The sequence below is a fragment of the Pan troglodytes genome, chromosome X (genome assembly GCF_028858775.2).
Source record: "Pan troglodytes isolate AG18354 chromosome X, NHGRI_mPanTro3-v2.0_pri, whole genome shotgun sequence".
In the NCBI taxonomy this organism is placed as follows: Eukaryota; Metazoa; Chordata; class Mammalia; order Primates; family Hominidae; genus Pan; species Pan troglodytes.
In genome coordinates this window covers 54,465,442-54,487,990 of record NC_072421.2, presented here as the reverse complement: position 1 = coordinate 54,487,990, position 22,549 = coordinate 54,465,442, and the positions used below count along the sequence as shown (strand labels likewise).

The 22,549-nt window shown below is 47.2% G+C and overlaps 2 protein-coding genes across 3 annotated transcripts in view; one reads left to right on the top strand and one right to left on the bottom strand.

Moving 5' to 3' along the window:
• Nucleotides 1-3,114, top strand: part of FGD1 (FYVE, RhoGEF and PH domain containing 1) — a 50,023-nt gene extending 46,909 nt beyond the window's left edge. The window contains exons 17-18 of the mRNA XM_016943175.3: nucleotides 1,149-1,292; nucleotides 2,190-3,114. Coding sequence (XP_016798664.1) covers nucleotides 1,149-1,292; nucleotides 2,190-2,495 — 450 coding nt within the window. The 3' untranslated portion in view covers nucleotides 2,496-3,114. The remainder of the gene's footprint in view (nucleotides 1-1,148; nucleotides 1,293-2,189) is intronic.
• Nucleotides 3,115-3,311: 197 nt separating this feature from the next.
• Nucleotides 3,312-8,228, bottom strand: TSR2 (TSR2 ribosome maturation factor). Of its 2 annotated transcripts, XM_016943176.3 has the most exons (5): nucleotides 8,101-8,228; nucleotides 7,823-7,913; nucleotides 5,119-5,210; nucleotides 4,426-4,602; nucleotides 3,312-4,194 (listed from the first exon to the last, which is right to left on the bottom strand). In XM_016943176.3, exons 1-5 carry the CDS (start codon nucleotides 8,179-8,181, stop codon nucleotides 4,060-4,062), a joined length of 576 nt encoding a protein of 191 aa, XP_016798665.1. In that variant the 5' UTR covers nucleotides 8,182-8,228; the 3' UTR covers nucleotides 3,312-4,059. The 2 variants fall into 2 exon arrangements, with proteins under 2 accessions (XP_016798665.1, XP_063660026.1); XM_063803956.1 differs by lacking the exon at nucleotides 7,823-7,913 and having other exon boundaries at nucleotides 8,101-8,199.
• Nucleotides 8,229-22,549: the final 14,321 nt, after the last annotated feature.

Genomic DNA, 22,549 nt, shown 5'->3' with positions numbered 1-22,549 from the left:
TGCCCATGCTATTTTTCTCTTTATTTTACAAATGAGGAAACTGAGGCCCAGAGGGGTCATTTGCCCAAATTACACAGCAAATGAGTGGCAGCACTGGATTTTTTTAAAATTAAAAAATTGGCTGGGCACAGTGGCTCATGCCTGTAATCCCAGCACTTTGGGAGGCTGAGGCGGGTGAATCACCTGAGGTCGGGAGTTCAGGACCAGCCTGACCAATGTGGAGAAACCCCATCTCTACTAAAAACACAAAATTAGCCAGGCATGGTGGCGCATGCCTGCAATCCCAGCTACTTGGGAGGGCTGAGGCAGGCAAATCGCTTGAACCTGGGAAGCAGAGGTTGCGGTGAGCCAAGATCGCGCCATTGTACTCCAGCCTGGGCAAAAACAGCAAAACTCCGTCTCAAAAAAAAAAATTTTTTTTTAATTGCCTTTTGTTATTACAAAGTAGGATAAGTAGAACAATATAAACAAAAAATAATAAAATACCGTATCCCTTCTACCCAAAAGTTACCATTGTGAGGGCTTATCCTATCTTTCTAGGCATATATGCACAAACACACATTTTGGAGATTTTTTTAAAAACAAATCTAGGTATTTATTAAACACTTAAAAGAGTACTTACTCTGTGCCAGGAACTATTCTAAGCACTTTGCATATATTAATTCATTTAATTCTCACATCAGCCCTCTTTGCTCTCCAAGTCAATACATTTTCATCTAGAGCTGGGATTCTAAGCCAGACTTCATTAACCACCCACATACCCCCTTAAAACCACAATGCTAGATTACCTCTCAGTGAGTGTAGGAAATGGATGTGATGAAAGACAGAAAAAAGCATGAGGCCTAAATGTGTGAATGGCTTGAGGAATGAATGCTCTGACTGAAGAAAGAATGCCTGAGATCAGCACACTCCTTCCACTGGCCTGTAGAGGCAGCAGCCGTTGCCCAAATGAGGCAGACGAACCTAGCTTTGAATCTCAGCTCTAGCTGATTCACTGGGTGGCACTGGACAAATCACTCCTGCCACCTGAGCTTGAGCGTCTTCATCTGAGATAGGAATAGCAGTTACTACACTGAGGAGGTATTAAAGCCAGGAGGAGCCAGGCTAGGCCTTCTGTCAACATTGATGCCCGGTGTCTCTGGCCACAGAAACAGGCCTCAGTGGCTGCAGAGAACAGCGTCATCTGCAGCTTCCTGCACTACATGGAGAAGGGTGGCAAAGGATGGCACAAGGCATGGTTCGTGGTCCCTGAAAATGAACCCTTGGTGCTGTATATCTACGGAGCCCCTCAGGTATGCATCCTACTCCTTCGGGTCCTTTCAGCCACCTGGCAAAGCCAGATCCAGTCCTTGACCTCTCCTTGGCCTTGGAAGATAAGGTGAGCCTTGGAAGATAAGGTGAGCCTATTTCTAAGAGGAAATCAGAACCCCAACCCTTGAGAGACAAAGACTGGCTAGAGACAAGGAGTGGTTGTGGTATGTAGGGAAAACCAGGATGAGTTGTGGGCCTGGCTTCCTGGAAGGAGTAGAGATGGGGAACTGCTAGGTCCAATTTGGAGTGGGTAAGAGTATGCAGATGGGACCGAGCGCAGTGGCTCACGCCTGTAATCCCAGCACTCTGAGAGGCCGAGGCAGGTGGCTCACCTGAGATCAGGAGTTCAAGACCAGCCTGGCCAACATGGTGAAACCCCGTCTCTACTAAAAATACAAAAATTAGCCTGGCGTGGTGACGTGTGCCTGTAGTCCCAGCTACTCAGGAAGCTGAGGCAGGAGAATTGCTTGAACCTGGGAGGTAGAGGTTGCAGTGAGCCAAGTTCATGCCACTGCACTCCAGCCTGGGCAACAGGGCAAGACTCTGTCTCAAAAAAAAAAAAAAAAAAAAAGTATGCAGATAGGGGCAATAGCATAGACAAAGGCCTGAAAACATTATTTGGTATGCTAAAGAGACTAGCCCAGCAGTTTTGTGAGAAGAGGCGGGGGCGGGGGCAGACAGGTATTTAAACCAGCCTGCATTTTAGCCCCAGTTCTGACATGTTCCTGTTGATAACACTGGAGCCACGGAAGGTTCCTGAGTAGGGGAGTTCCTAAGTAGGGGACGGAAGACAGAGCATATGCAAAACCAGTTAGAAGCTGGGGCGGGGGAAAGGTCTAGCCCCAAGGTGGCCCCAGCTCTGTCCCTCCTCCCGCCAGGATGTGAAAGCCCAGCGCAGCCTGCCCCTCATTGGCTTCGAGGTGGGACCGCCTGAGGCAGGGGAGCGGCCTGACAGAAGGCATGTCTTCAAGATCACCCAGAGCCACCTCAGCTGGTACTTCAGCCCTGAGACAGAGGAACTACAGCGACGCTGGATGGCTGTGCTTGGCCGGGCGGGCCGAGGGGACACGTTCTGCCCGGGGCCCACACTGTCTGAGGACAGGGAGATGGAGGAGGCACCGGTGGCTGCTTTAGGAGCCACTGCTGAACCCCCCGAATCCCCCCAGACCCGAGACAAGACCTAGAGGGTTTGGGACAAACTGGGAGCCCCCACCCCACACTCTAGTTGCCCATGTCTGATTGGGGGCTCTAGCCCCTTCCCTCCCAGCTCAGTCAATACTTGAACTCCCATCACGGGCACTTTCAATCCCGAATGCTGGGTCTTGGGTTTTTTAATTCATCTTTTCACAAAACGTGGGCTTTTAAAAAATATATTCCTACAGTGATGTCAATTTTTATTAATCCCTGTCCCCAGGGAGGGTGGGAGCCGTTGCTAGTCCTACCTGAATTAGGTCGTTTTTCTCCCTCATCCCTCAATACCCTACCACAGATCCTGCCTCCACCCAGTTCCCCACAAAGCACCAGAGGTAGGAGACCTGGATTCAAGTGCCAGCTCTGCCACTGACCCTGGGGCCCCGACCCACCCCTGCCTCCTCAGCCAGTGTCTTCACACGTACAACTCCACGTGGGGTGGCAACTAGACCTCTCCTGCCTCTCCCATAGCTTACAGCTTCTACCCGGCCCCAAGGCTACCCAGTATTTTATCGTCCAGACCCATGGCAGGGCCAGCGGGCAGGACAGGGAAACGGGGGGGGAGGACAATGGATACTCAGTTCTTTGTGTTTTTTTTTGTTTTTTGTTTTTTGTTTTTAAGAAAAATACAGTTTATTTCAGGCTTACAGTAACTTTCATAGCACTGCTGTGCTCCGTTCGTTCATCTGTTTGGTTGTCCAAAGTACCAGGCTGCTAGGGTGGGCCCAGAAACTGCTCCCTTGTAAACTCTGAAGCTGAGCTCCCAGAAGGCTGATTCTAAGGCTACTACTCACAGGTCAAGCCACAGATTAAGCAGTAAGGTATTATTTATTAAGATCTTAAGCCTCACCCCTGAACTCAAATGGGATGGGATAAGGAGTAAGGAAAGAGGTTAGAGGAGACAGAAAACAAAGCCCAGCTCTTCCAAGCTCACCACCTAGCCAAGGTCTTCGAATTCCTGAGGGAACCCAGGACTGGAGGCTGGGCTGAAGGAAGGCAGCATTCCTGGGAGGTTCCAAGTTCTGGGCAGGGGTACAGAGCTGTTGCGTGTGTGTGGGGTGGGGTAAGGGAGAGGCTCCAGAGCTACTTTCATTCACATTTTCAACTATTCTCTCTTCCACTTGCATGTCCATCTCACCATTCCTGACCCAGCCAGCCTCCTATCACTGAGTACTGCTGCCGCTGCTGATCCTCTCCTCCCCAAATCCACCTGCCCACTGTCCACCGGCATCTAGCTCCTCCTCCAGCCACACCCACACTCACTCATCCCCTTCCTCACAATGACGGCACCCAAAAGACACTGTACTGGAGAACCCGGCTTCGTCACTCGGATGTTAACTAAAGGCCCAGGGGAATATGCTGGAAAAGGTCCCCCCACCCCCAAGACCAAGGACCCTAGGTTTTCCTTGCCCTGGAGGGAGCCAGACAGAGGAACAGGGGAGAGGGTGGAGATGGGGTAACCAGTCCACAGGTCTGCAATCCTCAAAAAAAAAAACCCCTACAGACAACTCTCAGAACAGTAAATAAGGGCCCAAAGCCATTTCCAATCATCCCCACTCATTTTTTTCTCCGGACAATGGTCCAGCCATCTTCCACTATATCCTCTTCCTTAATAGTCTGAGCGTCTGGATCAGAGGGTTCAGGCTGGGGGCAGACCCCATCTGTAGCAGCCCCATCATTCGTAGCTGTGACCTGGAGGGGAGATTTAAAAGAGAGCTGAATACACTGACCACTGGAGACCCAGGCTCTGCTCCAGCTCTTCCAGGATTGGTTGTGTAACTTTAGGAAAGTTCCCTGCCCTCTCTGGATAATACTACTACCACCAACCACCACCATCCCCTTATCACTTCCCTGTGAATCTAGCTGCTCTCCCAGAAAATTGAAAACATCTGTATCCCCCAACCCAGGGGGCACCCACTTCACCTCCATCTCTTCCACACTGTCAACATCATCTTCATCCTCATCAGTCTCTCTAGCTGTCTTAAGTGCAGTGGCTGTGACCTTGCATTTTCTTTGAGTGATGCAGGAGGCCATCTCCCTCAGAGCAGCCCCATCACCCCTCTGGAAGTGGTGGAACATGGTCTGCAGTTGCTGGCTCACCTACCAAGAAAATATTCAACCAGTTTGGATTTTCCAGATATCTACTATACAAACAGCACGTGTTTGAAGCAACAGTGGGGAGTAGGTTGGATTTTTCCAGAAGAGAACAGAGCTCTTTCCTCCCCAAGGAATTAACCAATGAAGCAACCACATATGAAGGGCTCAAATGAAGGCCTAAAGCATCAAAAGAGAGCCTAACTAGCAGGGAATCCTCTAGAACTGGGCTTTGAAAGAAATAAGATGTAAAAGGGAAGGTAATCTTATTGGGGAGCAATGGTAACCAGAGCGGGGGTGAAAATGGACCTGGACTGGCCTGACCTGCCCTTGGGATGGGGCTGAGGAACAGGCCTGGATGGGAATGATGTATAGAAAGAAAGAAAAGGCAGGGTTTGGAAAGGCTACACTTTTTCCTCTAGGCAACAGAGTCATAGTCAAGAGTCTTGGCCCAAAACAGACAGCTGGGGAGAAGAAAGACTACAGGCAGGGAGACTGCAGTTGTGCCCGTGATAAGCTCACCTGGGGCAGACTCCCGTCTTCCACAACTGTATCAAACTCGTTGGTCAACAGCTCTCCAAGGAAGTCTTCCACCTCATCTAGCTCCAAGTCAGCTAAGTAGAAAAGGACAGGGCCCTTGGGTCAAAGACCACCCAACTTCATCACCCCTGCCCACTGCTCTTCAATATCTACTTGGTGGATCTGCAACTGGATGGGTAAAGGCACAGTGAGCCTTTTATCTGCTAAAGTGTTCTGCATTCCAGGTTTTAACAATTTTTTAAGAACCACTAAAAATACCTCATTTCCAATCTCTTCCATCCTGCCTTTTATCTGCTAAAGTGTTCTGCATTCCAGGTTTTAACATAATTTTTTAAAGAACCACTAAATATTAATACCTCATTTCCAATCTCTTCCATCCTACGAAGGCCTCTTTCCACAACTCCCAGCCCTACACTCACCCTCTTTCATCTGGCCTATTCTAACTAGCCTCCCCTCTATGAGACCTTGAGCAAGCTACTTCTTTCTGAGCCTCAGTTTTCTCATCTGTAAAGTGGGGCTAATGGTGGCCTCCTCAAAGGTCTGTTATGAGGAACCATCCAACACAATGCCTAGCACAGTGAAGATCCATAATCCATGTTAATTTCTATCATGCAAAAGCTGAAGTTTTTGAAGTGAAGAGAACCTTCACAACTGTGGTTCCACTGATAAAAGAAGCCATAGACCAATGGGATAGTTAAGAAGAAATGGACATAGTAATTCCAATGATGAAATCATCATAGCCTTGACACTGACATCCTACTGTGTGACTCTGACTGAGCCACCTTCCTCTCTGGGCTTCAGTTACCTATGGGCCTATGCTCTACTTTTTCTGAATTAGACAGTAACTCAAGAAAGTCTTCCACAAAGCTCCTAGCCCTCTCCCCTCTATGTGCTTTCTCTGGGAAAGCTCATCCACACTCTTGGCTTTCCCTACCACTCAATATCCCCCGAATTTATCTCCAACTGAGACTACTCTGTGCCTGGATGTTTCACAGATGCCGCAGATCTTCCATATCTAAAGCCAGACTCATCACCTTACTCTTTAAACCTGCTTCGCATCCTCCAGGGTTCCTCTACTCCGAGAAAAGACACCTAATCCACCCATCAACTCAAACCAGGAACTTGCCTCTTTTTCCCTCCCTGTCTACAGCCAACCAATCTCCAAGGCCCTATTCCACCCCTTCTTTTCCATGCCTGTTGCCACTGTCCTACTTCAGGCCTCATCAGTTTCTAGACAAAAACAGCGTTCTCATCAGTCTTTCCCTCTCCAGGTTATGCTTCATACTGATTATTTCCTGAACTTTCTAGCCAGCAAATCCCATCCTATTTCTCACCCTAGAACCTGCCCACGAATTTTTACCAGCCACTGCAGTGTTTCACAGTTTGCCTTTGAGAAATATCTGTTCTGCTGGGTCTTAAGGGACACTATCCATAGAAAGCTAATGAGGAACAAAAGCAAACAGGTTTTTTAGTGGTTCTTATTCTTACCCAAGCCTTTAATATGTTCATGAGTGTTAAGACTTTTCAGTGGGAGCAGAACAAGAGTTTTTCTTACATGAGGTAACTGGAGAAGCTTCTTCACTGAACATCTAACAGGACTAGTTAGCATGAATTTTGGCAAACACTGGCCTAAATGATAAAATCAAAGGCACATAAGGGCTTCCATGTCTTATGCTTTTCAGGGGGGCTTCCCACACCCCAGCTTCATTCTCTACCACTCCTCCACCCCCCACGCACACACACCCATACTCCAATACTGAGCTCCCTGCTACTTTCCAAATATAACACATTATACCCTCATGCCACAGAACTTGAGTGTTGCTCTCTCTGCTTCCCCCACCTAGTTAACTCCTTCTCATTAAGACCCAGCCCAATTCACCACCTCCACTAAGAAGCTGTCTCCCCATCCTGTTACCCCATGCACCCTGAGCTCCTCTTTATCAGAAAATCTATCAATGTTGTAACTATTTACGTGTGTGGATCCTCAATGGATAGTATACTTTCTTGAGAGAGATGACTCTGCCTAATGTCATCTCCAAAGCTAGAAATTGAATGAAGATTTTTTTAAAAACCATACTATGCAACAGGCCCTCTACTGGGCCTCTTGTTCTTGTATATCCCTCAAGACGAGCCTACAGTGTAGATCTTTGCTGTCCAAACAGCCACAGGTGGTTACTGAGCACTTGAAATATGGCTAGGCCAAATCGAAATGTGCTAAAACTGTAAAATACCAGATTTTGAAAACTTAATACTAAAAAATGTAAAATATCTCAATGTTTTATACTGACTACATGTTGAAATATTTCATACTCACCGAGTTTACTAACATTGATTTCATCTGCTTTTTGCTTTATTAAAGTGGCTACTAAAAAATTTTAAATTACATGTAACTAGCATAATATTTCTACTGTACAGCGCTCTGGTGGATACTTTCATACGCATTTTAGAAACTAGGAAACTGAGTCTCAGGGAGGTAAACTGCCTTGTCCAGAGTAATCCCACGAGTCAGTGGTACAGCCCGTAAAGCACTGGAATCCAGGATTCTGATTCTAAAAGCTGAATTCATTCCACCTCACCTTTAGGTACCAATCCACAACTGCTCGAGAGGAAATGCAGGCTCTGCGGGATGGGGCTCCTCCTCTCCACAACCCACACAGGCGGGTCGCGGCGCCTCACATTCACTCACCATTGCGCATGAAGTAATCCTCCACTGCACCCCCCAGCCACTTGGCCTTCTCCTGGCTGTGCACACCCCCGAAGCCATTCTCCACAGCGATCTGTAAACACAGGTCCAAGCCCACCAAGTCAGCTTGGAAGCAGACCTGGAGTAGCCTGGAGGCCGCTTACGTCGCCCAGCCAACTCCTCTTATGCCGCCTAGCCAAGCCTCAGGCACCTAGCCCAACCAACTCCTGTTCTGCCCCGGGCCCTAACCTTGACCTTGCCCTGGCCCTGGCCCCACTGACCTGCAAGGCCGGCCAGGCCTCCAGGGCCGCGCAGACCCCAGCCCGGAAAAGAGCTCGCGCATCTTCTGCAGCGCCCGCCATTATCCGGCCCCAGTCCACGTGACGTCCCAGCGGCCCAATCCCTCTGTAGCTCGGCCCAGGCAGAACGAGACGCAAGCCGAGCCTGAGAACACAGGATTCTCTTTTCCGCAGACCTGGCAGCAAGACTAGAGCAAAAGAAAAATCTATCAGAGCGATCGATGACACCACCAGAGTTACTCACTTAAATCAAAGGACACCAGACCTAAAGGACGTGTGGGGCCATGGTTTCCGGATCCGTGGGTACTGCGGAGGAAATATGTGGGGAATTTATTACAGATACAGATTCCAGGCCCTGGGGCAGAGGACTCAGTGAGTATAGCCTTAAAAATCTGCATTTAAAAAAAGCATCCTAACATCTGTATAGAATACTGCAACCAACAACAGTAAAATACAGTCAGCTCTCCCTATGGGGGGCAGTCCACGTCCGTGAATTCAACTAACCTCAGATGGAAAATATTCAGGAAAAAATTGCATCTGCACTGAACATGTGCATACTTTTTTTCTTGACATTATTCTCCTAAACAGTACAGTATAACAGCTATATACATAGCATTTACACTTTATTAGGCACTATAAGTAACCTGGAAATTATTTATCTATTTTTTTGAGACCGAGTGTCACTCTGTGGCCCAGGCTGGAGTGCAGTGGCGCCATCTCGGCTGACTGCAACCTCCGTCTCCTGGTTTCAAGCAATTCTCGTGCCTCAGCCTCCCGAGTACCTGAGATTACAGGTGCCCACCACCACTCCCAGCTAATTTTTGTGTTTTTAGTAGAGACAGGGTTTCGCCATGTTGCCCAGGCTGGTCTCGAACTCCTGGGTTTAATCCACTTGCCTCGGCCTCCCAAATTGCTGGGATTATAGGCGTGAGTCACATCTGGAAATGATTTAAAGTATACAGTAGGATATTCATAGGTTATACGCAAATACTATGCCATTTTATATCAGGGACTTGAGCATCTATGAATTTTGGTATCCTCCGGAGGTCGTGGAACCAGTCTCCCACGGATACCCAGGGATAACTGTACATGTTTTTCTGAAGTACACAAGAACATTCTCCAGAACAGATCATACACTAGGCCATACAGTAGGCCTCCATAGATTTAACAGGATTGAACATACAAAGTATGTTGTCTGACCACAATGGAAAGAAGTTAAAAATCAGTAAAAAGAAACTTACAAAATTCACAAATATATGGAAATTAACACACTCCTAAGCAATAAATGGGTCAAAGAAAAAAATCACAAAGCAAATTAGAAAACACTTTTAAATGAATGAAAACAAAAACATAAAAAAAATCCATGAGATGCAGCTAAAGCAACACTTAGAGGGAAATCTTTAGCTGTAAACATGCATATCTAAAAAGAAGAGCCGGACATGGTGGCTCATGCCTGTAATCATAGCACTTTGGGAGGTTGATGTGGGAGGATGGCTTGAGCTCAGGAGTTCGAGACCAGCCTGGGCAACATAGTGAGACCCCATCTCTAAAAACAATTTTAAAAATTAGGCCAGGTGTGGTGGCTCACGCTTGTAATCACAGCACTTTGGGAGGCCAAGGCAGGCAGATCACTTGAGGTCAGGAGTTCGAGACCAGCCTGGCCAAGATGGTGAAACCCCGTCTCTACTAAAAATACAAAAATTTGCCAGGCGTGGTGGCAAGCACCTGTAATCCCAGCTACTTGGGAGGCTGAGGCAGGAGAATGGCTTGAACCCGGGAGGCGGAGGTTACAGTGAGCCGAGATGGTGCCATTGCACTCCAGCCTGGGAAACAGAGCGAGACTCTGTCTCAAACTAAATAAATAAATAAATAAATTTGAAAACTAGGCCAGGCATGGTGGCTCGCACCTATAATTCCCGCACTTTGGGTGGGCAGATCACCTGAGGTCAGGAGTTTGAGACCAGCATGGTCAATATGAACAAACCCTGTCTCTACTAAAAATGCAAAAGTTAGCCAGGCATGGTGACACACACCTGTAATCCCAGCTACTTGGGAGGCTGAAGCACGAGAATCGCTTGAACCCGGTAGGCGGAGGTTGCAGTGAGCTGAGATCACTCCACTGCACTCCAGCCTGGGCGACACAGTGAGACTCTGTCTCAAACAAACAAACGAACAAAAAAATTAGATGAGCATAGTGGCATATGCGTGTAGTACCAGCCACTCAGGAGGCTGAGGTGGGAGGATTGCTTGAGCCTGGGAGCTCAAGGCTGCAGTGAGCCGTGATTGTGCCACTGCACTCCAGCATGGGGGACAGAGCAAGACCCTGTCTCAAAAAAATAAAAAATGAAAGAATGATATCAAATTAATAACCTACACTTCCACTTCACAAAACCAGAAAAAGAAGAGCAAAGTAATCCCAAGGCAAGCATAAGAAAGGAAATAATAAATATTAGAACAGAAATAAATGAAATAGAGAATTGAAAAACAATAGAGAAAAGAAAAAACAGTGAAGCCAAAAGTCAGTTGTTGTTTTTTGTTTGTTTGTTTGTTTGTTTTGAGATTGAGTCTGGTGCTGTCACCCAGGCTGAAGTGCAGTGGTGCAATCTCAGCTCACTACAACCTCTGCCTCCCAGGTTCAAAGGAGTCTCCTGCCTCAGCCTCCAGAGTAGCTGGGATTACAGGCATATGCCACCATGCCCCGTTAATTTTTGTATTTTTAGTAGAGACAGGGTTTCACCATGTTGGCCAGGCTGGTCTCGAACTCCTGACCTCAAGTGAGCTGCCCACCTCAGCCTTCCCAAGTGTTTGGATTACAGGCGTGAGCCACCGGACCTGGGCGGTTATTTTTTTTTCAGAGATGAAGTCTTTTTTTGTTGCCCAGGCTGGAATGCAGTGGCACAAACATTGCTCACTGCAGCCTCAAACTCCTGGGCTCAAAGGATCCTCCTGCCTCTGCCTCCTGATTAGCTGGGACTACAGGAATAGGCCACCATGCCTGGCTAGCGTGTGTGTGTGTGTGTGTGTGTGTGTGTGTGTGTGTGTGTGTGTGTGTGTGTGTTGGGAGGGGGTGGCTCACTTTGTTGCCCAGGCTGGTCTTGAACTCCTGGTTTCAAGCGATCCACCTGCCTCGCCTCTCAAAATGCTGGGATTACAGGTGTGAGCAAATGCAACTGGCCAAGTCAGTTATTTGAAAAGATCAACAAAATTTACAAACCCTTAGCTAGACTGAGGAAGAAATAAAAGAAAGAAGACTCAAATTACTGAAATCAGGAACGAAAGAGGACGTATAATTACCGACCAGTCAAAAAAGACCACATATTGTATGATACCATTTATATGAAATATACAGAATAGGTAAATCTATAGAGACAGAAAATAGATGAATGGTTGCCCAGGGCTTGGATGGGGAAAGAATAGAGTGTGACTTCTAAATGGCTTCAGGGCTACTTTTGGGAGTGTCGAAAATGTTCTAAAAATTAGACGAGGTAATGGTTGCTGTTATGAGCTAAATTGTATCCACCACCCCCCAAATTCATATGTAGAAACCCTAACCCCCAGTACCTCAGAATGTGACTGTATTGGGAGATAGAGCCTTTAAAAAGGTAATTAAGATAAAATGAGGTTGTATGGGTGGGCCCTAATCCATTATGACTGATGTCCTTATAAAGAAGGGGAGATTAGAACTCGGTGCAATGGCTCAGATCGCTTGAGGCCAGGAGTTCGAGACCATCCTGGGCAACAAAGCAAGACCCCCATCTCTACAAAAAAAAATTTTTTTTAATTAGCTGGGTGTGATGGCTGTAGTCCCAGCTACTCAGGAGACTGAGGAGGGAGGATCACTTGAGTCCAGGAGGTTGAGGCTGCCGTGAGCCATGATTGTACCACTGCACTCCAGCATGAGTGACAGAACAAGCCCTGTCTCAAAAACAAAAAACAACAAAATATAATAATAAGAGGAGATGAGGACACAGGCAAAGAGGGACACCAGAGAGGTGTACACACAGGGACAACTATGTGAACACACAGTGAGAAAGCTAAGGAGAAAGCCAAGGAGCAAATCAGAAGAAACTATACTAAAAGCCATTGAATTGTACACTTTACTTATTTGTTGATTTATTGATGAAAGTATTTCCTTAAAATTAGAAATCTAATTTACAAATTACAAATTTTTAAAAACTGACAAATGTCACAAACATCTTCTAACCCAGAAAAATAAAATATTACTTTGTTGTTTTGTTTTTGTTTTGTAGATGCAAGGTTTCACCATGTTGGCCAGGCTGGTCTCAAACTCCTGACCTCAGGTGAGCCGCCTGCCTCAGCATCCCAAAGTGCTGGGATTACAGGCATGAGCCACCACGCCCGGCCAAAATAAAATATTCTTATTAATTACATGACTCAGCTCTCTACTAATTTTTCTACATTTTTTGATATCAAAGAGTTTATAGAACTCTTCATATGACAAGTATTTTATATTTTCTAGAGAGAACACAAAGAATTCAATTGATTTCAATTCAGTTGAGTAAAATTTTTTATTATTAGTATTTTAGAAAAGTTTCAATTTCACAACTCATTATTAGTAATGTACATTTTAAGATTTTTGTCAAACTTGGGAAAATTTCTAGTTTCTTTTACATGTGAGCTGTAAGATTTCAGGTTATTTTAACTTCTCTTGGCACAGCGACAAATCTTAAACATTCTTCAAATAGACCAGGCTCAATAACCAGAGACCTGGAAGTGGCCTGTGCAAGTGTGGGGCCCTGAGGCTTAAGATTGATTTGTTCTATGATAAATCTATCTCTGTGCAATGCCCAGGGAGAAAGGAGCACAGGGACTCATGGGAGTTCAGCAGAGGGTCCCTGACCCAGCCTTGGGGGCTGTGGCAGGCCTCTCGGAGGAGATGACACGTGAGCTGATTCTTAAAGTTTGAGTAGAATTTTGCTGGGTGATGGGGGAGTGTGTGTGTATAGGGGTGGAAGGTGTTACTGAAAGGAGGAAAGAGCCTTCTGTGCAGGGGGAAAATGTGTGCAAATACACAGAGGCAGGAAGCAACATGGTGTGTGATGATAATAAGAGCAGTTCCAGACTGAGAGAGAACCTCAGGGGCATAGCCTCCTCCGTAGCTCCAGAGACTCATTTTTTGTAGAGTCAGCAATGTAGATTGAGTTCAGAGAGGCCCAAATGAAGATATTGAAAACCTCAGTTGAAGTTCCCACAATCTGAGGCCTCGAACATACACAGAGAGAATAGGCCTGCTAGATATCCCCACACATGGAGTCCCTCTCTGGGATGTAACAAACCAAGGCCTCTGAATGAACCCTTAGCTTTGAGACTGAAGTCCAAGGCCGAGTATCCTAAGTACCAAACGTCTTCACCTTTTTTGTGACTTGAACCCCCATCGGCAATCTGGTAAAGTCAATATAGCTCTTCACAGAATGTTTTTATTTTATTTTAAAATTTCTGAGGCAGGATAATTGCTTGAACTCAGGAGGTGGAGGTTTCAGTGAGCCGAGATCGTGCCACTGCACTCCAGCCTGGGCGACAGAGCCAGATTCCATCTCAAAAAAAACAAAAAAACTTATTTTGCAGAGACCAGGTTCTCACTGTGTTGCTCAGGCTGGTCTCAAACTCCCGGGCTCAAGTAATCTTCCCTCAGCCTCCGAAAGTGCTGGGAATACAGGCATGAGCCTAGCCCAGAATAATGTTTTTAAATGCATACAATAAAATACAGGTTTACAAAGGAAGTCAAGTATGTTAAAATACAGTTATCAAAATATTACAGAAACACCATTCCAAATTGTGTATTTGTTTGCCAATTTTAAAATTGCAATCAGGCCAGGTGCGGTGGCTCACGCCTGTAATCCCAGCACTTTGGGAGGCCAAGGCGGGCAATCACCTGAGGTCAGGAGTGCGAGACCAGCCTGACTAACATGCTGAAACCCCGTCTCTACTAAAAATACATAAATTAGCTGGGCATGATGGTGCACACCTGTAGTCCCAGCTACTCTACTCAGGAGGCTGAAGCAAGGGAATTTCTTGAACCGGAGGCAGAGGTTGCAGTGAACCGACATGGCACCACTGCACTCCAGCCTGGGCAACAGAGTGAGAATCCATAAAAATTAAAAAAAAAAAAAAGGAAGGAAGGGAGGGCGGGAGGGAAGAAAGACACAGACACCCCAAAATTCTATGCATGATGCTTTATAAGTCCATGTATCCCAAACTCAACTCCCAGTATGACACCCTAGACTGAGCTCCAAGATTAAAATGCAGGTTGAACCACCACATTGAATGTGCAGAGGATGCTTCCAGGTAGAAAATTTCAGCCGGGCACGGTGGCTCACGCCTGTAATCCCAACACTTTGGGAGGCCAAAGTGGGTAAATCACAGGGTCAGGAGTTCAAGACCAGCCTGGCCAACATAGTGAAACCCTGTCTCTACTAAAAATACAAAAATTAGCCGGGCGTGGTGGCACGTGCCTGTAGTTCCAGCTACTCGGGAGGCTGAGGCAGGAGAATCGCTTGAACCCGGGAGGTGGAGGTTGCAGTAAGCCGAGATCACACCACTGCACTCCAGCTTGGGCAACAGAGTGAGACTTTGTCTCAAAAAAAAAAAAAAGAAAGAAAGAAAAGAAAATTTCAGATTAGGACCAAGCCTGGCATCCCAAGACAGAGCCCACCAGACAGACATCCCTGGGTGAGGCCATCACATCCGTATCTCCTAGGCTTGACCTCAGGCTAAAATCTCCAGACTGGGCTTCCAATACCTGAGCAGACTGAGCTCTGAAACTGGCACTCACTCAGTGAGAGGCTTAGTCATATGTCAGAGAAAATATCAGGCTCCCATATCAAATCCTCTCCCAACTGAAACACTAGAATTAGTGTCTCAAGAGTGAACCATCTGGGCAGATTCCTTGAGTCCGGGAGTTTGAGACCAGCCTGGGCAACATGGCAAAACCCTGTCTCTGAAAAAAATACAAAAATTAGCAGGACTTGGTGGGACATGCCTGCGGTCTCCAAGCTACCCTGGAGGCTGAGGTTGGAGGATCAGCTTGGGCCCAGGAGGCGGGGGTTGCAATGAGCAGAGATGGCAGCAGTGCACTCCAGCATGGGTGACAGAGCCAGATCCCTGTCTCAAAAAAAAAAAAAGAGTGAACCATCAACATGTAAACCCTTAACCTTAAAGTCATGTCCCCATAGTGCCCATAATGAGCCTCTAGGTAGAGCCATGGGACTGAGTCCCCAAACTTAACTCCTTGAAGGAGTATGGGGACTGGGACTGATATCCTGCAAGTGGGCCCAGGGTGAGTTCCCAGAAGGACCCATCACATACTAAAGCCACAAACTCATCCCCCCTGCTGAAAGTGTAGACTGAGCCCATGTTCTGAAACAGCTTCCCTCAGACTGAAAACCTAATATCTGAACCTGGAAATAACATACCCAAGGCCGGGCACGGTGGCTCACGCCTGTAATCGGAGCACTTTGCGAGGCTGAGGCGGGCAGATCACTTGAGGTCAGGAGTTCGAGACCAGCCTGGCCAACATGGTGAAACCCCGTCTCTACTAAAAATACAAAACTTAGCCAGGCATGGTGGTGGGCACCTGTAGTCCCAGCTACTTGGGAGGCTGAGGCAGGAGAATTGCTTGAACCCGGGAGTCAGAGGTTGCAGTGAGTTGAGGTCGCGCCACTGCACTCCAGCCTGGGCGACACAGCGAGACTCTGTCTTAAAAAAAAAAAAAAAGTGAAAAAATTAGCTGAACGTGGTGGCACTTGCCTGTAGTCCCAGCTACCCGGGAGGCTGAGGCAGGAGAATCACTTGAACCTGGGAGGCAGAGGTTGCAGTGAGCCGAGATTGTGCCACTGCACTCCAGCCTGGGTGACAGAGCGAGACTCCATCTCAAAAAAAAAAAAAAAAAAAAAAAGCCCAAAATGAGCCCTAGAGGGAATCCCCAGAGAGAACCACCAGTATGCACCTATGGTAGCCATGAGACTTCATCTCACAGACCGTAAGCTACAGGGGATGAATTTAATCAAGGGCCCCAGCTGCTGTTCTGAAATCCACCCTTGTATTTGCGCAGACATTGCTTGCCATCAGCTGAGTGCCAAAAACTACCAATAACTGAGTGCAGCAGGGATACTTTGGCAAATTTGGCTCAAAGAATCCTGGATAATTGCTTGAGCCCAAGAGTTCAAAACCAGCCTGGGCAACATGGTGGGACCCTGTCTATAGAAAATCAAAAAATTAGCTGGGTATGGTGTGCACTCCTATAGTCCCAGCTACACTTGGGAGGCTGAGGTGGGAGGAGTGCTTGAGTCAGGGAGTTCGAGGCAAGTGAGTCGTGATCTTGCCACTGCACTCCAGACTGGGCAACAGAGTGAGACCCTATCTGAAAAAAAAAATTTAATGGAAGAAAGGAGCAGTTTCTTAGGACTGCTTTTTTTTTTTTTTTTTTTTTTTTGAGACGGAGTCTCACTCTGTTGCCAGGCTGGAGTGCAGTGGCATAATCCGGGCTCACTGCAACCTCCACCTCCCGGATTCGAGCGATTCTCCTGCCTCAGCCTACTAAGTAGCTGAGATTACAGGCACGTGCCACCTCACCCGGCTAATTTTTGTATTTTTAGTAGAGACAGGGTTTCACCATATTGGCCAGGATGGTCTCGATCTCTTGACCTTGTGATGCACCCTGCCTTGGCCTCCCAAAGTGCTGGGATTACAGGTGTGAGCCACCGTGCCCGGTCAGGACTGCTTTTACATAAGAGAAATAAAAGGTTTGAGCCGGATTCGATGGCTCACACCTGTAATCCCAGCACTTTGGGAGGCCAAGGTGGGAGGATCACTTGAGCCCAGGAGTTTGAGACCAGCCTGGGCAACAGGTAGACCCTGTCTCTACCAAAAAAAAAAAATTAAAAAAATAAGCAGATGTGACTAATTTACCGGCATGGCACATGCTTGTAGTCCCAGCTACTCTGGAGGCTGAGGTGGGAGGATTGCTTGAGCCCGGGAGGTCTAGGCTGCAGTGAGCAATGATCAAAACGGAGTGAAACTCTGTGTCAAAAAAAGAAAAATAGAGGTTTCTATCTTGTTTAAGCCATCATTATTTGGTGTCTCTTTGTTACATGCAATCACATCTGATGCCAGCTGAGCCCTCTTGAGTGAGCCAATGCCTGAGCTCACTCAGAACTCACTCGGAACTCCCGGACTTCTCTCAGGAGAGTGAATGCCACTGGGTGCAGTGGCTCACGCCTGTAATCCCAGCACTTTGGGAGGCCGAGGCGTGCGGATCATTTGAGGTCAGGAGTTCAAGACCAGCCTGGCCAGCATGGTGAAACCCCGTCTCTACTAAAAATACAAAAAATTAGCCAGGCGTGGTAGTGTGCGCCTATAATCCCAGCTACTTGAGAGGCTGAGGCAGGAGAATCACTTGAACCTGGGAGGCGGGGGTTGCAGTGAGCCAAGATCATTCCACTGCACTCCAGCCTGGGCGACAGAGTAAGACTCCATCTCAAAACAAAACAAACCAAAACAAATAAACAAACAAAAAGTCTGAATGCCCATGCTGAGCACCCAACAGTGAGTGATCCAGACAGAGCTCCTGACTGACTAATACAATGAGATTGATCTCAGGTATACCAGTGCCTGAACCTCTGGACAGATTACCATAAAGCAGGTGGCCCAAACAGTTTCTAGACCAAACCCCTAAAATGATTTCCCCAGAGGCCCCTGAAGAAGCTCCCCAAGCTGAGTACAAGATACTCAGTTTGCAGAATTAAGTTTCAGATCCCCATACTAAAGCAATACTCTGAGCTCTGCAGAAGAAAGTCATACTACCAACCTTAGAATGAACCTTGGATGGAGCACCAACCTGTCATATCCAGAATGAGCCACTTGACTGTGCCTAGCAGATAGAGTACCCCTCGCAGTCAGAGCCTCCAAACTGAGTTCTACAGACTAAAATTCCCAGGTAGAGTTCTCTGAAACTGATCTGCCAAACTGAAGTCACAAATTGAGTCCTTCAGGCTAGGACCTCAGACTGACTGACCTGCAATAACAGCCCTAAGTGGTCCACTCAGGTTGCTCAGATTGAACCCAAGAATAGGCCTCTAGAGTGCCTAGATAAGCCCCCAAACTGATATCCCAGATTGAAATCTCTAGAAGAAGCCTCTCGGGAAACTGAAATAACCACTGACAATGTTGAAACTTATCTGAACCCTGTATTCCTGGAAATCAGCCATGGTCAAAAAATTCCCCAACCTGGCCAGGTGCGGTGGCTCATGCCTGTAATCCCAGCACTTTGGGAGGCCGAGGCGGGCGGATCACAAGGTTAGGAGATCGAGACCATCCTGGCTAACACGGTGAAACCCCGCCTCTACCAAAAATACAAAAATTAGCCGGGTGTGGCGGCGTGCGCCTGTAGTCCCAGCTGCTGGGGAGGCTGAGGCGGGAGAATGGCGTGAACCCGGGAGGCAGAGCTTGCAGTTAGCCAAGATGGCACCACTGCACTCCAGCCTGGGCGACAGAGGGAGACTCCGTCTCAAAAAAAAAAAAAAAATTCCCCAACCCTTCTATAGGTCTGTATCTGAAAACAAAACAAAACAAAACAAAGATAAATGATTAATAAAAATAAAAAATAGGCCAGGCATGGTGGCTGACGCCTATAATCCCAGCACTTTGGGAGGCCAAGGCAGGCGATCACTTGAGGTCAGGAGTTCGAGACCAGCCTGGCCAACATGGAGAAACCTCATCTCTACTAAAAATAGAAAAAAATAGCTGGGCCTGGTGGCACGCACCTGCGGTCCCACCTACTCGGGAGGCTGAGACAGGAGAATCACTTGAACCAGAGAGGCAGAGGCTGCAGTGAGCCAAGATCACGCCACTGCACTTCAGCCTGGGTGACAGAGTGAGACTCTGTCTCAAAAAATAAAAATAAAATAAAAAAAATAAAAATAAGAAAAATCCCCCACCCTTCTGCTCTCCAGAAAGGGCTCACCACAAAGGACCTCCCTACTCCCACATAGGCCGAGATAAGACTCACCTTCACCTTTCCCCAATGACTCAGACAAGACCTGTCTTTATCCTTCCTAATTGCCCCAAAAGACTCCTAGATTGTCAACCCTTATCTACTTGCCTCCATAAAATTCCAGTCCCCTTCCTTTTCTTTGAGATGTTTCTCAATAGTGTATGGTCTCCCTATTGCAATAGCCTGAATAAAATAATCTCAATTGTTCACTGCATTTTACCTTTTACACCACCAGACTCCATCTTTACACCTAGATACATTGTACTCAGATCCTCAGAGAAACTGCCTCATTTATTCACTCATTCTTTAAATATTGATTGAATGCTGACTATGTGCTAAGCAATGGGGAGCCAATAAGACAGACAAAGGCTCTGCTTCCATAGGACTTACATTTGAGTGAGGATGACAGGGGAGGGAGGGTGGTCAGGGAAGGCACTTCTGAGGATATAACATTTAAGGTAGGCCGGGCGCAGTGGCTCACACCTGTAATCCCAGCACTTTGGGAGGCTGAGGCAGGCGGATCACCTGAGGTCAGGAGTTCGAGACCAGCCTGGCCAACATGGTGAAACCGCGTCCCTACTAAAAATACAAAAATTAGCCAGGCATGGTGGCCTGTGCCTGTAATCTCAGCTACTCGGGAGGCTGAGGCGGGAGAATCACTTGAACCTGGGAGGCAGAGGTTGCAGTGAGCCAAGATCAAGCCACTGCACTCCAGCCTGGGCGACAGAACTAGAGTCCATCTCAAAACAAACAAACAAACAAAAACATTTAAGGTATGCTCAGATGTAGAGCCAGAGAAAGAAGGTTCAAAGAAAAGGAAAGTGCAAACACAAAGGCCAGGGTGACAGTGCTTAGTATGAGAGGGAAAGAGCTACAGGAGATAAGGTGAATGCCACAGGCAGGGGCCCTGTTAGTCATGGCAAGAAGTTTGAATTTTATTTTAAATATAGTGGAAAATCTTCTATGCCAGGGAATGAAGACATCTGACTTACATTTTTGAAAGATCACTTTGGCTATTATACGGAGAAGGAATTATAGAAGGGCGGAAGTGGAAGCAGAGAGACCATTGGGAAGCTACTATAATAGTTCAAACAAGCCAGGCACGGTGGCTCATGCCCGTAATCACAGCACTTTGAGAGGCTGAGGCAGGCGGATCACCTGAGGTCAGGAGTTCGAGACCAGCCTGGCCAACATGATGAACCCCCGTCTCTACTAAAAATACAAAACATTAGCCAGGCGTGGTGGCGGGCACCTGTAATCCCAGCTACTTGGGAGGCTGAGGCAGGAGAATCACTTGAACCCGGGAGGCGGAAGTTGCAGTGAGCCGAGATCACGCCACTGCACTACAGCCTGGGAAATAAGAGCAAAACTGCATCTCAAAAAAAAAAAAAAAAAAAAGGCTGGGCATGGTGGCTCACGCCTGTAATCCCAGCACTTTGAGAGGCCGAGGTGGGCGGATCACCTGAGGTCAGGAGTTTGAGACCATCCTGGCCAAAATGGTGAAACCCCATCTCTACTAAAAATACAAAAAAATTAGCCAGGAGTAGTGGTGCGCACCTGTAGTCCCAGCTACTCAGGAGCCTGAGGCAGGAGAATCACTTGAACCTGGGAGGCAGAGGTTGCACTGAGCCGAGATTGCACCACTGCACTCCAGCCTGGGTGACAGAGTGAGACTCCATCTCAAAAAAAAAAAAAATTCAAACAAGAGACAATGGTGGTTTGGTGTAGATTAGAGATAGTGGAGACGGAGAGATGTGGACAAATTCAGGATAAATTTTAGAGGTAGAACCAATAGCACTCCATAATAAATTGAGTGTAAAGGAGGTGAGAGAAGGGATGATTCTCAGCTTTCTAGTTCAATAACTACTGGTTATACAGATGGGAGAAGGTGAGAGGAGGGAAAGACTTGGGGAAGAATATCAAGATTTCTGTTTTAGACATGTTCAATTTGAGGTGCTTGTGAGATAATCCAGTGGCGATGACAAGGAGGCAGTTGGTTCTACAAGCTCAGAGAACTTCAATATTTAGAGGTCAGCAAAAGAGACTGAGAAGAAACAGACGTGTTTCTAGGAGGGATTGTTGATTGCCAGATGCTACTGAAAAGACAAGTAGGATGAGAAAAAAAAAACAGACCTGTCTGTTGGATTTGACATGAAGTCTTTGGTGACTTTGACAAGAGTGGGTTCTATGGAGTGGTATGAAGCTAGACTGCAGTTGGTTGAAGAGTGGGAGATGAAGTGGAGAGAGTAATATGTAACTTACATCTGGAGAAGGTTTGCATGAGAGGAACAGAGAAATAGGCAGTAGTAGGAAGAGCTCATGGTATTCAAGGGGGCTCTTAAAGATGGTATATCGGCCAGGTGCGGTGGGTCACGCCTGTAATCCCAGCACTTTGGGAGGCCAAGACGGGTGGATCACCTGAGGTCAGAAGTTCGAGACAAGCCTGGCCAACATGGTGAAACCCCATCTCTACTAAAAATACAAAAATTAGCCGGGCGTGGTGCCAGGTGCCTATAATCCCAGCTACTTGGGAGGCTGAGGCAGAAGAATCGCTTGAATCCAGGAGGTGGAGGTTGCAGTGAGCCAAGACCACACCACTGCACTCCAGCCTGGGCAACAAGAGCGAAACTCAGTCTCCAAAAAAAAAAAAAGATGGTATATAATAGAGCATGTGCATGTGATGATGAGAATGGGCTCAAAGAGGAGAAACTGGTGATGCAGGAGACATGAGAGTCACCCAAGGAGCAAAGCTTTTGAGTACATGAGAGGGGCCAAATGCCAAAATAGAGGGACTGGTCTTTGATACGAGGAGGGACAGTTCCTCCGTGTGAGAAGTCAGAAGAAGAGGAGGTTGGGTGCAGAGAAGATTGTAGATTTCATGGTGAGATAAGGAAATTCCCATTTGAATGTTGTGTCTACCTTCTTTTTTTTTTTTTTTTTTTTTTTTTTGAGACAAAGTCTTGGACTGTCGCCCTGGCTGGAGTGCAATGGTGTGATCTCAGCTCACTGCAACCTCCATCTCCTGGGTTCAAGTGATTCCCCTGCCTCAGCCTCCTGAATAGCTGGGATTACAGGCGCATACCACCACACCTGGCTAATTTTTTGTATTTTTAGTAGAGATGGGGTTTCACCTTGTTGGCCAGACTGGTCTCAAACTCCTGACCTCATGATCCGCCTGCCTTGGCCTCCCAAAGTGCTGGGATTACAGGAGTGAGCCACCGCGTCCGGCCCAGCTCTACCTTCTTAATGAAGGGTGTTGTGAGGCCATCAACTGAAAGTAAGGACAGAGGCTGGGATGAGCAAGGTTTGGGAGGAGAGGAGGAGGTATGAAATAGTTATTTCTGGCCGGGTGCAGTGGCTCATGCCTGTAATCCCAGCACTTTGGGAGGCCAAGGCGGGCAGATCACCTTAGGTCAGGAA

What these genes read in the sequence shown, in the direction of transcription:
- TSR2 (XM_016943176.3), bottom strand. Translation starts at nt 8,181, where the DNA reads ATGGCGGGCGCTGCAGAAGATGCGCGAGCTCTTTTCCGGGCTGGGGTC. An exon ending in GGATTACTTCATGCGCAATG is followed by an intron (nt 5,211 to 7,822) that starts GTGAGTGAATGT and finishes TTTTCTACTTAG; the next exon opens with CTGACTTGGAGCTAGATGAG. An exon ending in AAGACGGGAGTCTGCCCCAG is followed by an intron (nt 4,603 to 5,118) that starts GTGAGCTTATCA and finishes TTTTCTTGGTAG; the next exon opens with GTGAGCCAGCAACTGCAGAC.